Source organism: Anser anser, assembly GCF_964211835.1.
Source record: "Anser anser genome assembly, chromosome: 15".
NCBI lineage: Eukaryota > Metazoa > Chordata > Aves > Anseriformes > Anatidae > Anser > Anser anser.
In genome coordinates this window covers 7587333-7606408 of record NC_139736.1, presented here as the reverse complement: position 1 = coordinate 7606408, position 19076 = coordinate 7587333, and the positions used below count along the sequence as shown (strand labels likewise).

The 19076-nt window shown below is 37.7% G+C and overlaps 1 protein-coding gene across 3 annotated transcripts in view; it reads left to right on the top strand.

Annotated features, from left to right (window-relative positions):
- The window catches only part of LMTK2 (lemur tyrosine kinase 2), a 43999-nt gene that overhangs the window by 19202 nt on the left and 5721 nt on the right, over positions 1-19076 (top strand). For all 3 annotated transcript variants that reach the window (XR_014572806.1, XM_083800279.1, XM_083800280.1), the window contains exons 7-12: positions 7454-7587; positions 10260-10344; positions 11000-11121; positions 12484-12633; positions 12876-15768; positions 17172-17307. Coding sequence is in view for 2 of the 3 variants with exons in the window: in XM_083800279.1 (XP_083656405.1) it covers positions 7454-7587; positions 10260-10344; positions 11000-11121; positions 12484-12633; positions 12876-15768; positions 17172-17307 (3520 nt within the window). In the remaining variant the exon portion in view is untranslated. The remainder of the gene's footprint in view (positions 1-7453; positions 7588-10259; positions 10345-10999; positions 11122-12483; positions 12634-12875; positions 15769-17171; positions 17308-19076) is intronic.

The window sequence follows — 19076 nt, the reverse complement described above, 5'->3', positions numbered from 1 at the left end:
TCAAGGCAGAAGCGAACTCAGGAGTGTTGTGTTTTACCCCTGGCAGGAAGCTGAGTACCATGCAGCTGCTCGCTCGCTCTCCCCAGGTGGGAAGGGGAGAGAATCAGAAAGGTAAAAGTGTGAGAACACATGGGGTGAGATAAAAACAGTTTACTAGGCAAAGCAAAAGCTGTGTGCCCAAGCAAAGCAAAACAAAGAATTCATTTGCTACTTCCCATCAACAGGCAGGTGTTCAGCTGCTTCCAGGACAGCAGGGCTCATCACCTCTAACAGTTTCTTGGGATGACAAACACCATCCCTTTGAACGTCCCTCCCCTTCCTCTCTTAACCCCATCTTTCATTACTGAGCATGACACAATGTGGTATGGAATATCCGTTTGGTCAGGCTGGGTCACCTGTCCTGGCTGTGTCCCCTTGTGAACTTCTTGTGGACCCCCAGGGTCCTCACTGGCAGGGCAGCACGAGAAGCAAAAATGGCCTTGGCTCTACATAAACACTGCTCTACATAAACACTGCTCTGCAACAGCTGAAACCATGGGTGTGTTATCACCACTATTTTCATCAAAAAAACAAAATGCAGCCTTGTGTGAGCCACTGCGCAGAAAATTATTTCTGTCCCAGCCAAAATCATGACTTTGCTACTAAGAAGTCTTTAAGAAGTAAAAATAGTTTGTACTTATAAAAGTCAATATAGTCCTTCTTAACCTGCTTCACTACTACAGTATTTTCCTTTAAACTCAGATACACAAATCCAGTTCTAGTTGCACCAGATGCCTCAGGCGATTTAAATAGAAGTGAACATGAACTTTGAGTTTTTTTGAGAAACATCAGTTAATCTGTGACCTTAAATAATCATATTTTTCATTACTGCTCTTTTGCTCAAATTTACTATCTGTGGTAAATTAATGAGGCGAAAATGCTGATAAAAACGTTCTTTTTCTATATGGGAGAAAGGCCTGAACTTTTAAAATGATTGATCAAAGTGAAATGTTAAATTTTTGGCTAAGAATGGAAAAGTGGTTGCCTAAGGTTAAGCAGATTTTTTTTTCAATGTGCAGAAATGGAATACTTCTTACTGATTTTAAACCTGCTATTCAAGTTGTAGTTTCTTTTAAAAGGACCCTTGAAAAAGAACTGTATTTTATAGGCTTTGTTAGTAGATATAAATCAAAATATTTAATCAGATTTAACTGCTGCCATGTTTTTAAATAGTTACATTTTTTAATCTCACTTTGAATTTGGAGTAACTTTTAAAGATTGCCCTACTTTAAGTATATATTAAAAAAACTTCCTTGTTTGCCTGATGATTAGTGCCAAAAATTGTCATGGAAAGGATTTTATTTAAGCAGATAAAGTAGATTTTTATTTTAACTGGGGGCAGTAAGCTTGACAGCCAAAATGGTATTTTTACAAAGTTGAATGTAGTTAGGTAGTTTCATTGGAAGAGAAAATAAATATCTGTGCTGACTTCTATTCCAAGTGAACTAAAGCTTGTTTTTTAGAAAATTACATATTGTAGGGAGTTAAACATGACTTTCATACTGAAAGCCTGGCTCACTTGAGGACTTCTTACTTGGTAGAGCTGAGCATGTCGTAGAGATCATAGTATTTTATTCATTGTGCACACAAATATACAGGGGCTAGGCAGACAAAACAGCATTCACTTTAAGTAGTTTCATGCAGTGATTGAGATGAGCACATTGTTAGCTTAGTTATTGCTGTGTCACTAACTTCTGCTGTAGTCCTAGGGTCTAGTGTGGGAGGGAGCAATATTGAAGTGAGGGGAGAGGAGAAACATGGTGAGGGGAGAAATGTCAAGGAAGCCAGACAGCACCATTTGGAATAGAAGGTATGACTAGATAGCTTCCTTTAGTAGTTCTTTGGTTTTAGTAGACTTTCAGCAGGCTACTACTCTAGAAGTTGCTCATAATACGGTGGCTGGAATGGCAGTTACTTGGGTTTCTCAGGGTTTTAGTAAGTGATGCCAAAAGGTGGTAGGTTCTTTTGTACCTTTTTTCTGAAATTGGGTAACACAATGAGTGTGGAGGCGCTTCCAAAACATGCCAGTTTTCAGGTTCTTCAGTAGAAGGACTGTAGGAACAGATGCAGTTCAAGTGGTTGGCTGAAGGTTTTAGTGTCTGTTGTGGCTGCTTGTTGTTCATATAGGAAGGATGGAAAATGTTGCTGTTTTGCTGGTGGTAGTATAATACTGTGCTAACACTCTTTACCCTGCGTTACTGATGTCGTATATACATGTTCAACAAAGAATAAACTTGTTGTGATCTGCGTTACTTATGTGGTTAAGAATGAGATGGCTATTAAAAAAGTGACAAATAGGCTAGCTGTATTGGATAGGAAGTTTTATCTTTAGATGACAAGCTTTTTTTTTTAGCTGTGCAGATTCCACTTTGCAAGTTTGTATATATACACAAGTTTGTGTGTGTATATGTGTGTATATATATATACACACACACACATACACTATAATAATAAAGTAATGAAAAGTGTGGCTGGTCTACTGACCAAGACCATCTAGAGGATACAGAGGGTGTTCTCTTCACATGCCTTCAAAATTATAGCATATTATAGCATCTCCCCCTTTTGCAACTTTTAATAGGATTTGCGGGCCCTTTATAGGGCCATTTGACCCTGCCTTGCCTGCTCAGGCAGCCCTGTTGGATTATCAGTTTCCAGGTTCCTTGGCACTGAAAGGTCTTGGTCAGAGGCACTGGAAACTAGTGCAGAGATACCAGAGCCAACTGTCACTGGAGTGGTACTGAATGTCATGTGGGCTAAATTACTTGTTTGCCTGGCCATATAAACTATTTACACATTTCTGTTACACAATGTTGTATACACGGCAACTATGTTTGCTAGCATTTAGCCTATTTTGTAGTGTAATCCAACTTGCTGTGTGTCCCTTGCTTTTGAGAACTGGGCAAGAAGCAAGGGAGGTCAGTTTCATAGCTTATATTCACAAGCTTATATTCATAAGCTTGAAAGGCTTAAATTCTGATTTTCCTTTGCTTCTGTTACAATTGTTTAAATTCTTTAACAGGTAAATACAAAATGAAATGGTCAATAAGTCCTTAAAAGATCCTGCATTAGTTTGTTTAGTATGTTAGAGGTCTTCTATGAATAGCTAACTGGCCACTGTTAAAAGCTGTAGAATGGTGCCAGGTTAAAAATAGTGGTAGCTGGCTTATTAACTTCAGCGTATTACTCAGTCATGTGTGGCCAGCATTTTGTCAGCACAGCAACTCTTCTAGTAGTTTGACATAATTTATGAGTAAAGGAAAGTTATTCAAATGTGGAAGCACCATCTATATGGTGAAGGTGATTTGCCTATCAAATAGTTCTTGAAGAAGTTTCTTATATCTTGCCATTCCTGAGCAGATGAGATCAGCAGGACGCAGTATTTGCCCAGAATGCCCTGTAGCTTGCTGCAGGGATGTAGTTGTTACTGGAAGGTGTCTGCCTGCAGTGGTTGGTTCTTATTTGGCCTTTTTCTGATTACTGCCACTTGAAAACATTGTCTTCAAATAAAATAAAAATCTTTGCAATGAAAACTTCTTAACCAAAGTGTTCAACAAATCAGTTTAATAATCGTAGTTAATAACAATGAAGGAGTCAAATACTGCATATATCAATAATATGTAGTTTTAAAGAGGAAAAAATGGGAGGTTGACAGTACATGGCAGCTCCAGAAATCATGTTTGTTGGGTTCAAACAATTCTTATTCTCAGAAATGTTTAGTATTTCTTACTTATATATGTCTAAACAACTTTCTAATGGTATAAGGGGTCCATACCATACACCACTTTCAGGTATTTTAACAGCAGTGATGTTGGGTACGTATATGGTGAAGCAATGTTGAAGCAGGGAGGCAGGGGTAGTATTTTTAGTTTTCTTAATTATGTGGTGTTATGTGACTTGGCAGGTAGCTTTCCAGCTTGGTAGAAAGTGTTGAGTGGACATAATTGGGTAACATCTTTATGCTTCTCAAACCCTGTCAGTACCTACTTGTTTAAAAAGTCACCTCAGCAGTTTGGGTGTTCTTATGGACCAAACGTGGAATTTCTGCAAAGCAGAAAGCTACAGAAGAATACTGCAGATGAATGTGCTCCTGGCTTCTGGTTGTTAGAGGAGAAAATAAAATTAAGACTTATTTACAAAGAAGGCTGAACTGATCCTGACTAGAACTGAGAGAGGTGGGAGGAAAGGTAAAAATCTCGTTCTTCACAGATTCCCAGGAGAAAAGGGATGAGGCAGAACAAGTTGGAGAAAAAGTGGAGCCGTCTTTAAGCATGATTACCAAGCTTTTTATTTTCAGGTGTCTGAGCAGTGAATTTTGCAGAACTGTGTTTCCCCTGACATGTATAAGTTTTGATACTTAAAGAGCTCTGCATTAAAAAACTCTGTCCAATAAAGAGCCATTGTGTGGCTCAAAATTGGGAATACTATTGATGTGTCACTACTGTCTGTTTGTAGACAGGGAGGCATCATAGGATAATTCAAGCTGGAAGGGACCTCAGTAGGTCTTCAGTTCAACCTCCTGCTCAAAGCAGCATCAACCTGGGGGCAGACCGGGTTGCTCAGGGCTTTGGCCAGGTGGGTCTTCGAAAACGTCCAAGAGTGGAAACTGCATGGCTTCTCTGGGCAACCTGCTCTGCTGCTCAGGTGTCCTTACTGGGAAAACAATTTTCCTTATGCTTAGTCTGAACTTCTGTTTTGACTTGTGCCTGTCATCTCATCCTTCTGCAGTGAAGAGTTGGCTCAGTCTTCATAGCTTCATAAGTACTGGACAGCTGCTATCAGGTGCCCCTGCAGTTTTTCCTTCTCCAGGCTGAATTAGCTGGGGTGAAATGTTCTGATCCCCTGACAGTCTTGGTGACGCTCTACTGAACTTGTTCCAGTCTCTCTCTCTTGTTTTGGGGCAGCCGCTGCTGGATACAGGATCTAAATGTGGTGTAACAAACAGGGGGGAGAAGGGAGTAATTCTTTCCTTGGCCTCCTGGCTATGGTCATATTGATGCAGCCTAGGATGCTGCTTGCAGTTTTTGCTTCCGGGGAGTACAGGTGCTTGATGTTCAGCTTGCTGTCTACCAAGATTCCTGGGTCCCCTTTTGCAGAGCTGCTGTCCAGCTGTTCGGTCCTCAGTCTGTATTGTTGCAAGGGTTTTTTTTCGTTCCAGGTGTAGGACTTCGCATTTGTCTTTCTAGAATTTCATAAGGTTTCAGTTGGCCCCTTCTTCCAGCCTGCCCAGGTCCATCTGGGTGTTAGTCCAGCACTAGAGTGCATTCATTGATATGAAGGAGTGTCCTCTTAAACCAGTACCAAAAAAAAAACCCACAACAACTGTCTTTTAACTTTGATTGTTGCTGTTAATAGGATGAGGAAAACAGCCAGAGGGCTTCAAGATGCTGGATTTAATACAACTTGCATTTCCTATAAAAATGTGTCTACATGAATTATTTACTAAATAATTCAGTTATTTACTAAATAAAGGATGCCACATAGCGCTGCTGTTACTAAGGCTTTTAAAAATTAAAAAGTAATTCCTTGGCGCATTTCAGGCATCTTAAGAACTTAATGCACCTGGGACAAACTGTGAGTAACCAGTTGCTGTTTCAAGGGATGACAGCGGTTTCACAGGATAGTTTGACTTTGTACAGCAGCATGCTGCCATCTAGAGTCAGTTAAACTGGATTTTTGTACTTCATTAGGCTATGCAATTGGGAATCTGTGATACGGACACTTCATTTTGTAGTTCTTCGGAATTCTGTTCTGGTTAATCTGCTCTGGCAAGGCAGAAAGGGAAGTGTGCGTTTGTGTGTTTATACACATGTATGAGTCAGTGTGATATTAAAGCTGTAATTGCAAGTCATAATAACATATATGGAGACATTTCTACAGAATTCTGTAGGATGCAAATACTTAAATGTTGCCTAATTAGTAGCTGAACACAGGATAAAGAGAATGTGATGAAGGTTTCTACAACATCAAACAGTTCAGAGCTTATACATTTTTTGTCACAAAGTGGTATTAGCTCTACCTACTAGCTCTGTAGTATAAGTAGCGTGTATAAAGCAGATGAAGATAGAAAGTTGCTTGCAAGTACTGTAGGATCTGTTCTTGTTTTAAAACAAAATTGTTTTATGTAGGAGTAGTGTCTGCTTTTAAGCAGACTGTCTATCCCACTTCTTATTTTATTAAATAACTCAGATTTGTGACTCTCCAGTCAATTAGTTCTCAGGTATCACTGCACTGTTAGATGTCTGTGTGGTGCGTTGCAATCTACTGCTTGAATTAAAAGAACTGTAAATTGTCACTTTTAATTAGCTGTATTAAGGAGAAATTAGATGCTTTAGTTACAGATCTGTAATGTACAGGAACACCAGAGGAGCAGAAGTTTAGCGATCTTTTCTTCTTTTCTGAAGACAACACTTTTTAGCCAGTGCAAAGACTGCTGCCTTGTCTGTTCAATCTCAGACTTCTCTTCAGTCGTCTTCCTGGTCCAAGGTTTAGGCACGGTTGGTGTGTACAGTTATAGCCCAGTATGTTACGCTGGTGAAGTAAGTTGTAATGTATTGTGCAGTCTCGATACAATTAATTTTCTTCAAAAACAAAAACAATTTCTGAAATCTTTTGGTAAACTTGCAGGAAGACTACGATTTAAATAAGAATAAAAATACAGAAGCGGTAGGTTAAAAGTTGTGTACAAGTGAAAGTAAGAACAGTGGCGTAAGAAACTTGTTCTCTTACCTTTCTTGGATTGTCCTACACAGGAAAAGCGAGACTAGAAGATGCTTGACAACTCCCAGTTATTTTTCCATCTGTTTCAAAGCTGTTTTCGTGGTTTTTTTTTTTTGGTAATTTATGGAGTGCTTCTGTAGGCTTGTAAGTTGTATGGATGCTGATCAGCAATGCCTAGGTTCAACAAAACTGCTGCCATCCATCCTCTGGTGCCTGGGTGATGGGAGTGGGCTGTATTATCATGGTCTTTTAATATCTAAAGCTCAGGTGAGCTGGCAATTTCTGAAACAGTTTTCTGTGCTCTCTTCCTTCCATCCCCTTGCACATGCCAGACAACTGCTGGTGGGGAGCAATTGAAACTGATCACACTTAAAAAACTGAAGCTCATCACGTTTTTAATGGAAAGCATTATTGTATGAAAGTTATGTTTTATGTGGCAGTGTGATTTAGATTGTTAACTTCTAAATGATGTGATTAAAAACCTTTACAAGGACAATACCATATGCCTTGGATGACTTCTTATACAAGTGATGACTGAAACTTAAGGAGATTCTTTATTAAGCACAAATCTATTTATAACTAGTGCTAACCTTGTTCACTGGTAAATAAGTAACGTAGGTAGTTAGCTGCCTCTTCATAAAGTGTTTCTTAGATTCACTTAACACACAAGGCTAAGTATTTTCAACTTCTTTTACAGGGTGACCTAAAAACTTATATTTGCAATGAACAGGACCACATTAAAGGAGATTCACAAATAATGCTGCTACAGAGAATGGCATGTGAGATTGCTGCTGGACTTGCTGTAATGCATAAGCATAATTTTGTGCATAGGTATGTTTTCCAGATAAGTTACTCTTTGTTATGGCGCACTCCAAAATTCATGTAGGTGTTTTCATTCAAATCGGCGCATTTTAAAGACACTAGATTAATAAACTTTCATCTAATTTACATATCCTATGTCAGGAAGGTGTGATGCTTATGAAGATGTTAAATTAACTGCAGTGATATGGTCTTACAGTCCTTGTGCGACTGTAAGCTAATCACCTTCTTTTTTGGGGGATCTGCAGACTGTAGAACACAGCCTACTGCTAGGCCAATCCAGAAGATGTAGTTTGATTAATTCTTGCACAAGTTAAGTTTGTTTTGCTGGGGGTATGTGTGTTAGGGGTTGGGGGGATGAAACTAAAATTTTGTTAGAATCGATCTTTCGGACTGTATTTTTATAGATTATAGCAATTTAGAATTTTGTAATCCGTTACCTTTGTTACTAAAAATGGAAAAAAAAAGTTGCTGCCCTTTCAATATGTTAAGGGAGAACCTGACTTAAAATACTGACTGAAGTAGGTGATCTCTCACTAAAGCACTGTTTATCTTCAGTGTCTCTTAATCTTCAGTAATGGAGCTAGTCAGATCATAATGGGAGAACAATTTCATTTTAGTGGTGGGGGAAGGCCTGGATTTCTTCTTTTTATTAAAAGATGATGCAGTTACTACTGAAACAATGGCAGTAGTTTTAACAGGTAAGAAAAAATGCAGTCGTGAAACTCATTGCTCTGAACTATGACAAACATTTTTTTGCTTTAATTGTAAAGTTGTTAAGCAGCTGGAGACATCAACCTTAGACTTGTAATGCTATATTAGAGTACTTGCTCCCCAGACATGGCTTACCTGATGAAACCTGATATATCTCAGGGTAGTTTATTCTGTGTGTGTGTATTGGGTCAGCCTGTTCTTAGCTGTAGAAGCAGCACTTGTATCATCCCTTTCAGCATGTTAGGAACTTGCTGGTCGATGCATTGTACTACTTTGAGAAAGCAGAGACCTTGCGTTCAGGGAGAAGCTGAACTATTAAATTTCAGTCTTAAAAAGTGCATGTGTAAAACAACAAAACCCTAAGAAACCCCCCAATCCTAGACTCAGCTGGTGCCAGATAAGCAGAGCTTTTAACCTGTTTAACAATTTCAAGTTACTTGAAGGTAGTACCAGTTGTGCCTTCTAAACTGAGCACTGCTTCTTGTATTGCAGCAGTGTGGCTTTGTAGGTATTAAATTTAACAGTATGTTTTCAGTGAAGTACAGTTAAACTTGATAAATAATTATTCTTCGGATCTGCAAAATTATCACTGTAAATGTTTACTTCTAGCAGCACTATCCTGAAGCTGTCAGAGTAAGTGGTAAAGCTCCAGCATCAGTGATTTTGTTGTTAGTGGTAAATTCTAGCAGCTAAACTTTATCTTCTCTTCTGGGATATTTATTTAAATAGTATATTACAAGTTGGAAAGCTTTGGAGCGTACTTGAAGGTTACAGATGTTTCTGACCTATGAGGTTCAACAGTTCTCAAAGGGGGGGGGGAAATCTTATTCTTTTGAAGTAGGGAAATTGTGTGGTTTTCAGACCATCTACACTTCAGAGATTTTTTTTAATGTACACAGAAGCAATGGTAGAATTCTTCCAGTGCACTTAATTGCCTGGTGCCCTTCTGTGGAACTGAGAAGCAAAATATTTGAGCAATTAGCATGTGGAACTCTTGCCGTCATGGCTATAGTTTCATAGTAAGCATGCAATTTCATTAAACTTGCATAGATTTCTGAGTTTGCGTGATGGGTTTTCTAAAAAAGCTTCTTGCTATTATTACAGCAACACTGCTGCCTGTGAGCACTTGTCTGGTTTATAGTGGAAACTGGAAATGTATATTCAAGAGCTTTTTTGATTCCTTTGTTAAATGAACTTTGATTCCTTTATTAAAGGAACTTCTATGAAGTACATGATTTCTTCTGATGGTCTTTCTCAAAGTCTATGTATAGTTCTAGTTCAAATGTAATGTGTGGTTTTGTTATTTAGAGGAACTTATATGTGCGTGTAATATATTACTGGTTGCTTAGTATGAGTTGCTTAGTATGAGTGAAGAGTGACAGAACTACGGTGTCCGCAGTTTTCTAGTGAGATTGGGAATCAATTGTTGGTGTGTATATATATTTAAAACTTGATGAAAATACAAGCAACAGAAGAACTACCACCACTTTTAGTTTGAATCAAAATTGTACTTCTGAAATGAATCTCCCTACTGTTGCCAGTTACTGTGACTGGGCTTGTATTATGAGTTGATCTTCTGGAGTGCATGGACTGGTTTAATTATATCCAAAGAGAATCAGAGAGATAGCTTCAGGTGCATGCCTAACTTGCTTCAGCTTTTAGGAGCCTTTTGGTCTATGGGACCAGGCTACAGCTCATCTGAATAAAATTACTGAAGTGTATATAGCGTGGATATTGAATCCTTAGCACTAGTTGCTTCATATTACCGATCTGCTCCTGCCACTTGCTACTGTAACCTGTAAATGTGCTTTTTTAAAATTTTTTTGTAAAATTTTGTGGCTTTTTTTTAATTTGATTTTTCAAGCCATGGTCTGACTACTGAGTAGTGTTACTTCTTTTAACTCACTTGTCTTATTTTTAATTGAAGGCTTCTTGGTTTGTTCTTACTATTTATTTGTTTGCCTTTGCAGTGACTTGGCCTTACGAAATTGCTTTCTTACATCTGATTTAAATGTCAAAGTAGGAGATTATGGTATAGGATTCAGTAGATATAAGGTAAGTTATTGGTAATGTACCACTTTTTTTTTTAGTTTTTGAAGGATTTGAAAGCCTGAGATTATAACAAGCATATTACAATGTTATGAACTGATCCCAGATTGTCCTTTTTATTTTTCTGAATAGTGAACTTCTCAGAGTAACTGGCAAAGAACTGTAGCAAGGTCATGTAATGGAATAAACGATCTTTCCAGAAATGAACGGAGTTCCTGCTTATAGAAGTTTTTGGTTAAATTTGTGTTTGTATGTCATATATGCAGTAGCCCTAAAATAATAATGGCAGGTGTTATGCAAAAAATTAATCTGAATGTTCTAAGAGAGGAAAAATGCTATCAAAGTGCTTAATGAAAATGTTTAACATACTTAAATATACCAAGAAAGTGAAAAATGTAAAGTGTTCATTAAAGTTTTGAGTACCAAACATTAAACAAGAAATTGATATTCAATTTTCTTGTGTACAAGAAATGGATTTCTTGAATGCCGTTTTTCTCAAGCATTATTCTCTTCTACTTTGGTAAAATGAGATTACTTTTTTAATTCTCATTTTACACATAGTGATCACATAAAAACAGATCAGGTCAAAAAAGATTGTCAACTTCTGGAAGTTGTCCCGATGTTTGTTCAGTCTTTCTGGTTTTTCTTGTCAATAATATAGGAAGATTATATTGAGACAGATGAGAAGAAACTTGTTCCTCTCCGATGGACTGCACCTGAGTTAATAACAAGTTTTCAAGACAGACTGTTATCAGCAGAGCAAAATAAATACAGTAACATATGGTATGTAGTAAATAATAAAATAGTTTGTGAGGGATTTTGGAATACGTTTTCAAATGTTACATAAAGGAGTAAATATTTATCATTGAATATTGGCCTGATGCAGTGCTTTTTTTATTTTATCAGATGTACAGTAGGTTAATCTACAAATCTGAAACTGTATCTTGCTTTGGAAAGTTGCCTAAAAATTGTTGTGAAAACAATTAGATTAAGAGAAACGTATAGCAGAAGAATAGATGTTTATACTAATAAAATATTTACTTAATTTGCCAAATTCCTTCAAATGTTTATAAAGGAAGGTATTTTTTTTCATTAGTAGCTGTGGATGATGTAAAACAAAATCTTGAGGTAGATGCAACTAGAATCCCTTTAAGGTTAGTCTCTGCTACCACAAAGCTTATAGAGAGAGACTCGTGAACATTTTTTGAAGTTGCCAAGTTCCACCTCAGTTCTCAAGTCCAGGAAAATTTGGATAACGGAAATTGAGGCTTAGGCTGCCATTTCCGAAAACATTGTAGCTAAATTCCTGCTTTTGTATTTTAAGGGTATTGAATAATAAACTAGGTTTTATTTATTAATGTAGAACAAGATTTGCAGAAAGTGAGATGGATAGAAGTGATTTAAATACTTTCTTCCTTGTATCCTTCAAGCAGAGTTCCTCAAATCATACTGTTCATCTAAACTACCAGCAGCCAGAGTCTTAAGCATTCCAAATTGAACTTCAGTGCCTTTTATTCAAAGCTTCTTTGACTAGGTTTGGACTGGATGATTCCAGAGACTTCTTCTGATGTAAATTATTCTATGGTAATAGAATTTACTTTGTATTTTGGGCAAGAAAAGGTTGCCCAAAGATCTGGATCAGCTCTAAGCACTGAAAATGCGATTAGTGTTGTATGTCATATGTATACAGCACTGAACAAAAACAAGGCTTCCGAGTACTTCAGCTTAAAAACACCAATTTAAAGAAGTCCGAAACAGATTAGTTTTCTAGTGGTTTGACTCACAAGTGCGGTTTTGTCCAACAGTAGTCTTTAGTGAAGCCATAGGTTTTTTTCCTCTTCTCTGTTTTAAATAGGCGTTTTCTAATTTTCTTTAATATGCAGGATTTTCTTCCATAGATAAGTCACTCATTTTGTTACCTTCATTGGCACTGGCCTTCAAAGAACTTTGTTTTTGAGGAACTTTGTTTTTGAAGCTTTTAGCATTCTGTCAAGCGCACTTGAAATGGGTTAACGGATTCTGAAATTATTATGGAGCCATGGGATAGTGATATTTGGTAGTTCTTGCCTGTTCTTGCATAACACTTTTTTTCTTGAGAGCAACTTAGTTCTTAGAATGTACAGTCATTTTGCTGGTCTTTTTTAGGTCCCTGGGTGTAACGTTGTGGGAGCTGTTTGAGAATGCTGCTCAGCCTTACTCAGAATTCTCTGACAGGGAAGTCCTAACCCATGTCATCAAGGAGAAACAGATTAAACTTTTTAAGCCACATCTGGAGCAGCCATACTCTGATAGATGGTAAACTTCATTTTTTTTATTTTTTAAAGCTGCTGAATATGTTTTTCATATTACCCATTTCTCTCAAAAGTGTATTGAAGTTAAACATTCCTTGCAAAGGCAGCCTATAGAAAATGAGGAGTTGCTATAGATGGAAATTCCTGCCAGTAATACTGCTGTTACTTTTTAGTATTTAGGTACCTGATTTTTATAAAATCCTTTTCCTTGTGGAACCTATTGAAAGGTGTTTCTTACTTCTATAGGTATGAAGTTCTGCAGTTCTGCTGGCTATCTCCAGAAAAGAGACCAACAGCAGAAGAAGTGCATAGACTTTTAACTTACCTTCGCATGCAAAGCCAAAGGGACTCAGAGATTGATTTTGAACAGCAGTGGAATGCTCTTAAACCAAACACCACAAATAGAGAAACAAATAATTCTGCATTTCCAATCTTAGATCACTTTACAGGAGATAGACTTGGCCATGAAATGGAGGAAGTTCTTACTGTAACTGAAACAAGCCAGGGCCTCAGCTTTGAATATATCTGGGAGGCAGCTAAACATGATCATTTTGATGAATGTGGTCGTGTGAATCCTGATGAAGCAATGGCATACACAAGTATTTTCTTTCCCGTGGAGGTTTTTGAGAGATCGCTTTCAGAGCAAGGGCCAGGAGCACAGGATGGAAGTGGTCAGGAAGCATCGCTTGCTGTTCCTGGGGTGTTACCTGTGTTTGATGCACACAAACTGTCTGTTGGAAATGACTACTATATCCAGTTAGAGGAAAAAGGTAGTGGCTGCAGCATGAATTTCGATAACCAATCGGTTGTACTAACTACAGAAGTTGATCAAGAAGCTGTTCAAGAAAAAAGTTCTCATTTCATGGTTCTCAGGGATCTTGATGTTGAAGAATCTAGCACTGATGGGGACTTCTTCCACTACAATACAGATCCTAAAGAGGAATTTTTGCCTGCTAATAGTAGTCCAGAAAGTCCTTTCCAGAATATATTTAATGACATTAACAGATCAGAAGAATTAAAGAACAGAAAAATACTTGGTTTTGCTGAAACGAATGATATTCCTAAAGACTTTAAACTGACTGTTTTAAACTCAAACACAGATATTACAAGTGTCACAGGCTTTGCTGAGAAAGAGCATTCTAGTCATGTTTCTGAAAACAAAGCAGTTTCGTTAGGTGAAAATATTTCTAACCAGTCTGACTTAGTAACTTTAGAAGAACTTTCTGGTAACTTCTTATTTCTTCAAGAGAAAAACTTATTAACAGGGATATTGTCTAACAAAACCAGCAGTGATTTCGGGCAAAAACCAGAAACTGTTCTAAAAAGTATGTTGGAAACCTCACATAGAAACACTGTAGAGCCTGAGCCTGTGTTGGCTGAAAATGCGCAGGTCTTTTCTTTAGTATGTGAAAACCTTGGAACCATGAAAGATGAAAATTGTAATCCAGTAACAACGGATAAAGATATGAATTCTCAGACGACTGTAGAGATGCAGGCATCCTCTAGTCCGTCTGCAGCCTATAAGTTGCATGATAAATGTGCAAATCTTCCTTATTTGAAGGATGAGGGAAAACTTTCAGATGTGGAAGTCAACAAAGTCTTGTCCTGTAACACTGATACTCTTTGTCAAGAAGAGCTGTCCAGTAATACAAAAAATAATAATGTTGGAAACGATCCATATTACAGTGTTGCTGTTAAAACAGATGGGAGTGATGTACAAATGAAACAGGGAATACTTTCCAAGTCTGAAGTAGCTTTTAATAGGGAAAAATCCAATCAGGAAGATACAGAAGGAAACTTGCAAAGTAATTCTCCCATATTAAAAAAAGATGATTTGTCAGAGGAAAGACAAGAAACATTAAATCATTTTGAGAATTGTAAGGGTGTTCCAGAAGAGGTGACCTTAATTTCTGTTGCTACTTCAGATTGCACAAGTCAGGATAGTCTTTTGGAAGACAGCCCATCTCCTGTACAGACTGCAGAACAGGCCTTAGAGACACCTGACTCTTTGGATTCTTTAGATGTAAATGAGGTTTTAGAATCTTTACAGGCTCAAAGTCCTCAGAAACTTTTACCACCTGATAAGCCTGCTGACAGTGGCTATGAAACAGAGAATCTGGAGTCTCCGGAATGGACTTCCCATATTACTGTTGAGGATGCTTCTAATGCAGATATTGGTAACTGTGGTGTCAGTGAGAGCAATGCCAATGATTTACCTTCTAATCCAGTCATAATTGTTTCAGAAGCAGCAGCTTGTTTAGATGCAGTAAACAATTTTGAAATAACCCCAGAGGTTTTTGTGGGTGGGAATCAAAACTCCTATAGAGACTCTGCCTATTTCTCTGATAATGATTCTGAGCCAGATAAAAAAACGGAAGAGACTGTAAATCTATCAAGAGAGGCTACGTGTATCACTTCTGCAAATAGAGGAGAGAATAATACTAAAAAGGATTGTTGTTTTGAAGAGAGAGAGCAAAAGCATGACCTAAGAAATTACCAGGATACCAGTAATCAAAGTACAAAACCAGAACTGAATCACAAGATAGAGATACAGGAGATGGATGTAAGGATACAGAGGTGTCCTGACGAGTGGACTGAGGCAACTCTGAATTCCCTGGAAATATCAATGGAAAATAACCTAAGGGATGAAATAAAGCTGTCGGAGTTTTCCCATAAAAGTGTCTCTTGTGTTGGCACTAATACTTCAGAACTTTTTTCACACAGAGACTTGAAATCTGTGCATAACATACACAATCCTTTAGATTTGAGTGAGAAGTCCTTCTATCACGTTGAAGGACAAAAGTTGAAAGAGCCAGATATTGAAGGAAAGTACCTTGGCAAGCTCGATGTTTCTGGAATGCTTGATTTAGAAGATGGCGATGATGCGGATGAGGAAGATGAAAACAGTGATTCTGAGGATGACATGAGGACTTTTCATATGCATAGTCTGAGTTCTGACAGTGAAGATGAAACTGTTCATCAAGTACCTGAGATACTTACTGACAAGGATGATGGAAAGCATCTGAGAAGCTTGTTGAAACTTCCGAAACCTCTTAATGAAAGGCAACATGAGCACTGGAAAAATGAGAAAAAGGCTGTAACTTTCTTTGATGATGTCACGGTCTATTTGTTTGATCAGGTATCCGTTTTGAATTACTAAGTAAAGTTGTTTTTTTAAACAAGACATGGTAAATAACTTGCTAGTATATATGGGCACATTGTTACAAGATCACTTTCTTGTCTTGTCATCTTGTTTGTGATGTGTTTGTATTCTCTATGTAAAGAAACTTTTTTCTTGGCTAGGTGCGGTTTTGTGCTGATGGTAGAATAGCAGCAGGGACTTGAAGTGTAGTTTTGCTTTGAACAGGGTTGCTTGCCAAGTCCTAAATTTCCACTGCTTTTGGAACCTTGACTGTGTATGCACTGGATGAAACCTGGTTTTTAGTGATGTTTTACTGATGCACGTAAGCTGTACAGAATTTGAGTGAGAGACAGCATTATGGACCAGATTTTATTAAAAAAAAAAAAAAAAAAACTTCTATAAAGTTACAACATTCTGATTAATTTATCTGTTTAATGAATTTGGGGACTTACGGTTTAAGTTCAAATGTCTTTATAATAAAAATAAAAACTGAGTCCTGCATTAGTTAACATTAATTTACCTTAAGCTATAATCAAAGATGAGAGCAGTAGTTAGATGACAGTGCTGCTTTTTATTAATACAATGTTATTCAAGTTTAGTAAAACAATACTGATCTGCTTATAAAATTCAAGGTTAGTTTTGTTTCCCTGTTTGCTTTATCAATTTTTAAGCTTCTGTAACCTGATACAAAGGGGATTGTATTTTAACGTTATAGAAACTGAACTAGTACAGTCAGTTTAAAAGAACAGTGACGTTGTCAGGCATACTAGGGGTCATTGTCTTTTGGAATAGAAAATATGTATTTGTTTTTCTGTCCTCTGTAGAATAGTAATCCTATTGTCGGAGGGGAAGGAAAAAATAATCTGTGTTAAACTACTTAGTTGTTGAACTCACTTATTATAGTAACTGATAAAATGTTGGCTGCTTCAAATACTAGTCCTGCAGAGCGTGTCTCTTTATCCTGAAGCATAGTTAAAGGGTTAAAAAAAAAAAGGTAAAATGTTGGGAGATGGAACTATCTAAGGCTTTTCCAGAATAGAAAAAAAAATCCCTACCTGTGTATTGCAGTAAGGGAACTGTTTTCTGTGCAACTGGAAGATATTTTAGCTTTGTTCCTAGGGCATATGAAACCTCTTTATATGATAAATGATGTAAATAGTCACTTCTGCATTCAGTTTAGCATAGATCTGATGCAACTTTTTTTGAAAATGGAGGTGTATCCATATGCTTAATGTACAATTCAAAGTCCTGTTGTGTGGTAATAACTAAGAGCTTGCAGACCATTTATTTTCATAGTAGATTTGATGGGGAAAACAAAGTGTTTTTGGAAAGCTAGCACCAAACTGCATGGATGCATGGTGTATATGAAAGAGTTAACCGAGCTGTTTTGTTTGCATTAGGAAACGCCAACTAAGGAGCTGGGAAACCGTGTAGCAGACCTTAATGGCGAAGGCTCTCACAGCACTCCTGCTCCACCTTCGGGTTTTAGTTACTTAAACAGATTCACAAATTCAGAAAGCTCGACAGATGAAGAAGGTACTTAAATGTATTTATACACAGCAGGGGTTGAGAATATTTTATGCATAGTTTTTAATGAAGTGTCACTTAAAATATGTGGTTTGTATGTTCACTGTACCATACTGGCTTCAGTTTTGCATCCGAAGTAAATACTTCAGCTAGGCTTGGATAGTAGTGTTACTGTTTATCAAAGCTTGAGAGAAAATACTGTTTGACATGTATTGGCTATCTTGAGAGGCAACCAAAGTACAGGCGATAAATCTTTGTGGACTCCTGGACTAGAACACAGTTGGCTCAAGATGATTTTTTTTGAGTCGGAGAGAAGGTCTGGATGCTGTGGCATTCCATCACTTCTAGACCTCAGTGCTCTTGTGACTCAGTGAAGACTTTGTACTGTTCAAAGCTGCATTCAATAAAACAAAGGAAAGCAAATAATTTTCTTTAGCAGCTGTTTTTTTCTTTTTTTCAGAATTGCAAGTATGAGTGCAGGATTTGAGCTCAGCATTCTCTAAGCTGAGTTTTGCATCTGGGGAGGTGCTACACACCTCTTTTCCAAATGCAGTCTCATAACGGCTGTTAGTTTGTTGGCTGTTCCAGACCTTTTTTTCTTCTGTCCAGTCTCTACACTCTGTGTGTATGCTTGTTGTGGGTTAACAGATGGGAAGGCAGCTAAATGCCACACAGCCACTTGCTCGCATCTCTCCCACCCCCAGTGGGATGGCGGAAGAGGAAGGAAAAGTAAAAGCAGGACAACTTGTGGGTCAAGACAAAAATTGTTTAATAAGTGAAGGAGAGGTGGAAGAAAGAAAGAAAACAAATAGTGCAAAATCAAGCACTCACCACCTCTCCCAGGTAGACAGATGCCTAGCCAGTTCCTGAGCAAAAGAGGGCTAACTTCCCAATCTCTTCTCCTCTGTTTTATTGCTGAGCATGCTGTTATGTGGCATGGAATATCTTTTTGATTGGTTCATCTGCCTGATTCTGTCCCCTCCCAACTTTTTATGCACCCCCAATCTATTCAGTGGTGGTAGGGTGAGGAGAGGGCAGAGTGAGGAAAAACAGAAGGCCTTGATACTGTGCAAACACTGGCCAGTAGGTAAAATATGTTATCGGCATTGTTCTGTTTACAAATGGAAAGCACAGCAGCAAATAAAGAAAATGAACTCTACTGCAGCCAGACTCAGTACAATGTGTAAACTACCAGCCAGTGTTCTCCTTCCTTATTCCCCCATTACTACTTAGAAGGAAATGCAAGGATTTAGTCTCCGCCCTGTCCCCACAGCCAGTCACTCCTAATGAAGTCAGTGTTATTTCAACATTTCTATGTTAGGATGCTGTAAGTAATATTTTCTTAAACTGCATTGAATTCTCTTAGGTCTGTATGATGCTTCTGAGAAAAATTGTCTGTGTTCTTAGCCTGAGAATCTATAGTTTTTTTATGAGGAGGTCCTCAGGACATGCATTTAAATCTTTTTGTGTGTGTATAACGTGTTTTATACTGATATCCATAAACACAGTCTAAATCCTAGCACTGTAAAGTGCTTTAAAAATACTTCTTTATTCATTTGATATTAATTTCCTCAATAGACTCTGCCTGTTTTAACTATTTTTGTTCTGTGATTTGAAAGCTGGCATTCTCCAGCTCCTCTCAGATTGAAGGTTGTACTTTCTAATTCTGGTGAGTGTCAATAACAGCAAGTAAAAAAGTAAAATTTTCCGTACAGCAGAGGACAGGGTCAGGGATAATGTTTTTAAGGCTGTATTACGCTTTTGAGTGCTGTGTATCA